This window comes from Gigantopelta aegis, chromosome 15 (assembly GCF_016097555.1).
Source record: "Gigantopelta aegis isolate Gae_Host chromosome 15, Gae_host_genome, whole genome shotgun sequence".
In the NCBI taxonomy this organism is placed as follows: Eukaryota; Metazoa; Mollusca; class Gastropoda; order Neomphalida; family Peltospiridae; genus Gigantopelta; species Gigantopelta aegis.
In genome coordinates this window covers 29,235,520-29,242,489 of record NC_054713.1, presented here as the reverse complement: position 1 = coordinate 29,242,489, position 6,970 = coordinate 29,235,520, and the positions used below count along the sequence as shown (strand labels likewise).

At 41.2% G+C, this 6,970-nt stretch overlaps 1 protein-coding gene across 1 annotated transcript; it reads right to left on the bottom strand.

Annotated features, from left to right (window-relative positions):
* Positions 1-3,721: 3,721 nt before the first annotated feature.
* On the bottom strand, positions 3,722-5,723 carry LOC121390072. Its single transcript, XM_041521783.1, has 3 exons — positions 5,682-5,723; positions 5,173-5,250; positions 3,722-4,626 (listed from the first exon to the last, which is right to left on the bottom strand). The coding sequence occupies exons 2-3, from the start codon at positions 5,240-5,242 to the stop codon at positions 3,926-3,928; spliced, it is 771 nt and encodes a 256-aa protein (XP_041377717.1). The 5' UTR covers positions 5,243-5,250; positions 5,682-5,723; the 3' UTR covers positions 3,722-3,925.
* Positions 5,724-6,970: the final 1,247 nt, after the last annotated feature.

Below are 6,970 nucleotides of genomic sequence, written 5' to 3'. Positions count from 1 at the left end.
GAGCGTGTGGCGAAGAAGAAGAAATTCCTTTACCAGATTGGTCTATTTAGATAAATACCATAACTTTACAGAGTAAACCAGATGCAATCTAAAATAAAAATAAGCATAAAATCCAATTCTGGATTATACAATTCAACTTGAACAATGGGATATAACTCATGTTGCAAAAACCATTCAGTAATTTTGCAGTAATTCTGCTCAAATATATTTTGCTTTTGTTTTTAATGACACCATTAAAATGCATAGATTTATTTATGATCGGCTACTCGATGTCAAATATTTGGTAATTCGCCAATTGCGAATTTCAAAAACAATTGGCAAATTTAATTTTAATTTGGCGAAATAATTTCATGAAATAATTGATATTTTATACGAAAATAACAGTGTCTGCAGTTTTTGAAATTTTCTGCTGATCCAGAGCTAGCTCTGTGTAGCGAGAGATCTTTTATATGCACCATCCCACAGACAGGATAGCACATACCACGACCTTTGATATACCATAGCCCTTGCTATATCAGTTGATGTACCCTGACTGGAAGGAGAAATGGCACCATGGGCCGACCGACTGGGATCGATCTGGCATCAGGCGAACGCTTTACAACATCCTATCCTACCCTGTTCAAATATACTCTTCAAAAAACGAAACGCAAAAGGGTACAAATGGGTTATAACTCCGATTTTATGTTTCCTACCGGTTCATGCTTTGTGAATATAAGGTCATTGCATGTCCCAAACACATTCCCACGGTTACATTCGATAAAACGCAGCTACTGTACAATAAAGTTCCAAAATGTGAATATTCGCAAAAACGCAGCCACGTGCAAACCATATCACCACTGTACGTGCGTTGTCTGCACGTGCAACATGAACACCGACAGTATAAAAGTGCAGGGTGTTCGCTTGCCTGGCCTCTGTATCTGGCCGACAGTTGACAATCCAGGACATGCCACGTCTCAGTGAACCGCAGAGAAACAATGCCATCGGCCGACTAGACGCAGGCGAATCCAGAACGGCCGTTGCCAGGGCATTCCATGTGTCCCCAAGCACCATCTCCAGACTGTGGGACCGTTACCAGCAACATGGATCAACACGTGACCTCCCTAGATCCGGTCGACCACGGGTCACTACCCCCGGGCAGGACCGCTACATCCGGGTACGCCACCTTCGGGAACGATTGACTACTGCCACCTCCACAGCCGCAGCAATACCAGGTTTGCTCAGGATATCCGACCAGACCGTACGGAACCGCCTACGTGAGATAGGAATTCGTGCCAGACGTCCAGTTCGAGGTGTCATCTTAACACCACAACACCGTCGACTCCGACTGCAGTGGTGCCAGATTCATCGACAATGGCCTCAACTGCGATGGAGACAGGTGTGGTTCAGTGGCGAGTCCCGATTTCTGCTCCGACGTCATGATGGAAGATGTCGCGTGTATAGGCGTCGTGGTGAACGTTATGCGGCAAACTGCGTGCAGGAAGTGGACAGATTCGGCGGGGGTAGTGTCATGGTGTGGGCAGCCATCTCACACACTGGCAGAACTGACCTGGTCCACGTGCAGGGCAACCTGAATGCACAGGGCTACATTGACCAGATCCTCCGGCCACACATCGTTCCAGTTATGGCCAACGCCAACGCAGTGTTCCAACATGACAATGCCAGGCCTCACACAGCACGTCTCACAACGGCTTTCCTACAGAACATCAACATTAATGTCCTTCCTTGGCCATCGACATCACCGGATTTGAACCCAATTGAGCATCTATGGGACGAGTTGGACCGACGCCTCCAACAGCGACAAGCACAGCCCCAGACCCTGCCCGAGCTGGCAGCAGCCTTGCAGGCCGAGTGGGCCACCATCCCCCGGAACGTCATCCGTACTCTGGTTGCTTCAATGGGCAGGCGGTGCCAGGCAGTTGTCAACACACGCGGAGGCCACAACCGGTATTGACTACAGATGACCTTGACCTTGGTGGTGTGTCCTATCACTTACTCACAATGGACTAGAGTGAAATGTGAACAATCCTGCAATATTTGGTAATTATCGGACTCACCATTCAATAATTAAATCAATTCTCCAAATGTTACGACAATGTGGTTTTGCGTTTCTTCTTTTGAAGAGTATATATATGCAGAGAAAAGGTTTGGCCTGGCAGACTGTCTAGTCCGACTACAACTCTACACATTCCTAGACTTTCAAGTGTCAAGATGGCGAGATGTAGCCTAGTGGTACAGCGCTCGCTCGATCCCCGCGGGTGTGGGATCGATCCCTGTCGGTGGGCCCATTGGGCTATTTCTCGTTTCAGCCAGTGCACCACGACTTGTATATCAAAGACTGTGGTATGCACTATCCTGTCTTTGGAATTGTGCATATAAAAGATCCTTTGCTGCTAATCAAAAAGAGCAGCCCATGAAGTGGCGACAGCGGGTTTCCTCTCTCAATATCTGTGTGGTCCTTAACCATATGTCCGACGCCATATAACTGTAAATACAATGTGTTGAGTGCATCGCTAAATAAAACATTTCTTTCTTTTTTTTCATGTGTCAAATAAATAAATATTTAATACACTTTCAATCCACTTTTTTTTCCCCACATTAGGAAAATCACTGATAATTTAAAGCCGCACACCCTAGTTCCATCCAACGAAAATAAATTATAATTTGGTTAATCTACAAAACTGTAACACACTTAGATCACGTTTTTATCAAATAGAGCGAAAAAGCAGGTTTTATATCGATAAATACCATGGGAATCCCCATGTCCCAATTGCTTGAAATAATTTTGAAAGTTAGTATTCTGATGTCACCGGTAGATGTCGCTCGAAGCACAACAATGCCTACATCACGACAAATTTCACAGACTTGGGGTGCGTTCCTTTCACCTCTCCTGGACATGTTCCAACTGTTCTGTCCTGGTTGTATCCCCTCTCCAGATATCGTAAGACTTAGCAAAATTATTGGTTTTAAGGGTTTGTAACGTTTTGTATTGAGACACTTACTTGTCTGAACTTCATTGTTACTGAAAATGTTCACGAACTGTGAAGAAAAATCTCACAAATGAACAACAAGCAAACGACAACAAATCGGATATTGATTGCGCGAACCGTGCACGAGAAAACAAACCGAACCAAAATGAGAAAGGTCACGTGGTATACCAACGTCTGTGACGTTTACACAGGAAGATTTCCTCTAAAAATAGATTGGACCTCGCTTGCTGAACGTTTTTTTCTCGAGTGCGCGCGGCTTTTTAAGAAATACAAAAAATGCATTTCGTGGTTTTACAAACATCAGGATTACCAGGATTACCAAAAAGCACTTCAGGTGAATGGACATGTGTATTCTAAATAATAAAATGTAAGTAAAGTGCAATTTTATTTGTGAAAAAATGGGTTTAATAGCGAAAAACAACGCCGTAATGGTTAACAACTAGCCGTAACTAGGGTGTGTCCCTTTATGTAGTTGGGTTTTTTATTGATCCAAATGGAGAGATCTAAAAAAAAGCCTATTATTCCAGCAAAAAACTTGAAAATAAAAACTAAATATAATTTCCTAAATGACAGAATTCTAACTGTTTACCGATGCCATATAACCAAAAATAAAATGTGTTGAGTGCACTGTTAAATAAACCATTTTCTTCCTTTCTTCTAATACTGTTTCGCAAAGACTAACTCAAAGCCCCTGCCAAAACTACCTTCATAAATTTTTGACGAAAATTATCTAGGACATTTATAACATTTATTCCACAGATATTACAGGTAAATGCAGAACATTATTTTTGTAAGTATCAGACCATAACCGGTGAACCACACATAGCTAAACGAAGCTTTCATTTTCTCAATTAATTTACTCCACAGATGAATAAAAGTTTAAAGATCTCCATATTAAATGTTTTTGTACTATCTTGTTAACAGCAACACCACATTAGTTATTTTGGTCCAAACACGTCAATTTGAAAACCACCTTTTCTCGCCATCTCCAATTCTTTCTGGACAAACTCCAGAGCATTGAAATCTTCCCCCGATTTCCGAATAACATCCAACTTGGCTTGAAATGCGGCTTCCTTCTTTTTCTCCATCAACAGTCGTTGCTTTCTTAACGTAAACGCCATTCGCTTGCGGAACTTCTTCAGAAGATGTCGGTTCATTTTGCGTCTACGAATTTTCAAAATTTGCCTCGCTTCTATAGCGGGAGGCGTCTTATCAACACCGTCTTTGCCATGTGGGAAAGGATCAATAATTTGGTGAATTTTTAGTTCAGGGAGAGATATGTCATGAAATATTCGGGGCAGTGTTGGGCAGTCTATTATGGTGTTTTGCGAAATAGCTCGATCGAGAATGATTGTGTTGGATGTGTTCTTGTTAGATGGACAGACATATTCCAGTGGAGTGCTGGGTGTTCCCTGACAGATCCGCTGCTGATAGGCTGGGTTATTAAATGAGGACACAAGTGATTGGTTAACCCACGGGTTCTGTTCTCCCATGTTCAGACGGCTGGCTGCTGAATTTGCTGAAGCTAATGGTGCACGGTTTAGCCATGTTTTCTGTCCTTCTGTGCGTAGAAAGCCGACAGGTAAATTTTCTGAAGAACTTGGCCTCAGTTTGCTCACATGATGAGATAAGCACCTCCCTGTAAAAAGAAAATAGTGACACATGTACCAGTATCGGTGGTCTCTCCAGTATTCAGGAAAGGGATGGAGGGAATCGGTAGAGCTGGTTCCACTTATTGAAAGGGATGGTACCTAAGATTTGCAGGGTACAAGTACTTCGAAAATGTCTTGTAAACAACGATGAATCTGATTACTCTGGTAGTTCAAGACGATGGCATGACTTGTGATTTTGGATGGCGGTCTAAATAAACAGACGGCGGATATTACTATCGCTGCCAATGGATGGTGGCGTATTGGAAATTAGTCTTAAGAGATGGCGGCCTAAATAAATGGATGGCGGATATTACTATCGCTGCCAATGGATGGCAGCGTATTGGAAATAAGTCTAAAGAGATGGCGGGCCCCTGAGTATTATTTCAGGTATCTGACAATTGAAAATCTGCGTGACCCATTTATCGGTTATGCAGAAATAAATCCAGGTAACCCATTTCCTTTTTGCATATCCAAATTAATATGGGTTTATCTAGGTATCTGTAGGTTTATTTTAAATTAAAAAGTTAACATACCTCGGACACTGATTGACGATAGTACTTGGCAGAGTTTACCAACAGATGAAGGCAAACAGAGGTTGTTCATTTCTGTATCTGAAAAATACATAATAAATAGTCGTAATGTTCTTCAAACAAATGAAATATATGTATACATGTATGCATGTACAAGTCAATATTTCCAAATGAATATGATTACTGGACACAGCTGTATCTGAATGTAACAGGAAATGTTTATTACCCTGTTAAATTATTAGGTTAAAAAGTTTGTTTTGTTTAACGACACCACTAGAGAACACTGATTTATTATCGGCTACTGGATGTAAAAAAATTTGGTAAAGAGAAGAAACACGCAACATTTTTCCTAATTTCATTTCATTTCAACTTATTTTTGTGCTAATTAAGGTTCAAGCACGATGTCCTGGGCACACACCTCAGCTATCTGGGCTATCTGTCCTGGACAGTGGGTTAGATGTTAGTTGTTAGTGGTTACTGAGAGAGAAAGGATGTAGTGGTCTTACACCTACCCACTGAGCCCTTAAGAACTTGCTTTGGGTTGGAGCTGGTACCGGGCTGCGAACCCTGTACCTACCAGCATGTAGTCCGATGGCTCAACCACTGTGCCACTGAGGCCGTTTTTTTCCTAATGCAAAAAAGGATGTTTTAAATTATATACACCATCCCATAGACAGGATAGCACATGCCACAGACATTGATATACCAGTCGTGGTGCACTGGCTGGAATGAGAAATAGCCCAATGGGCCCACCGACGGGGATCGATCACAAACCGACAATGGATCAAGGGAGCACTTAGTCTTTACCACTGGTTACATTCCACCTCACAATTGGTTACAATAATACGAACATTAGAAAGAGTTTAATTATAATGTCTATGCACCTATTGTTGTGTTTACTGTGATTTACCCTACTAATACTATAAATTGATAATTTTACATTTAAATTTTAATACCTTTTTTCTTTATGCACGTGTATATCCAACCCCATTATCAATTCCACCATATAAATTGGAGGAACAATTACAGTTAACATTTTCTGCGATAATCGATAATGGAATTTTATAATTGCTCATCACATCGACAGAGCCTAACCGATCAATTTTCAATTATATAATCGATCATAGGAACACAGGGCATAAAATTTAAATTTTCCAGACAACCGATATGTCGTTCATATGATTTTAGTGCTTACACGAACAATTTTCTTCAGTACCCCAGTAGTTCAGATACGAATAAAAATGTTAATGGGCCACGGTAATCAAACAATAATCTAATATGAAAGATTTTCGTAGCTTTTGTCCATCGAATTTTCTGTCATAAATACAACAAACAAAAAAAAGAAAGAAGAAAGAAATGTATGTTCAGTTCAACTTAAAAGCTACCATTTACATTTGAGCACACTACCACATTGGTTCTTTTACAGGGGAGTACTTGTTGGCGCCAGCCCATTGGGCTATTTCTTGTTCCAGCCAGTTCACCACGACTGGTATATATCAAGGCCGTGGTATGTGCTATCCTGTCTGTGGGATGGTGCATATAAAAGATCCCTTGCTGCTAATCGAAAAAGAGTAGCCCATGAAGTGGTGACAGTGGGTTTCCTCTCTCAATGTCTGTGTGATCCTTAACCATATGTCTGATGCCATATAACCATAATTAAATGTGTTGAGCGAGCACTTTACCACTGGCCTACATCCCACCCTCCTGAACATTACTTGTGATTAAAAAACTGTACATTGTATGAAATATGGATTTCAACTGAAATTACGGTATGCTATATTTATTGTGTACGATGCCAAAA

Excerpts from the sequence above, each read along its gene's own strand:
- LOC121390072 (XM_041521783.1), bottom strand. The coding sequence starts at position 5,242 with ATGAACAACCTCTGTTTGCCTTCATCTGTTGGTAAACTCTGCCAAGTA. Across the intron at positions 4,627-5,172 it reads ATCGTCAATCAGTGTCCGAG|GGAGGTGCTTATCTCATCAT; the intron begins GTATGTTAACTT and ends TTCTTTTTACAG.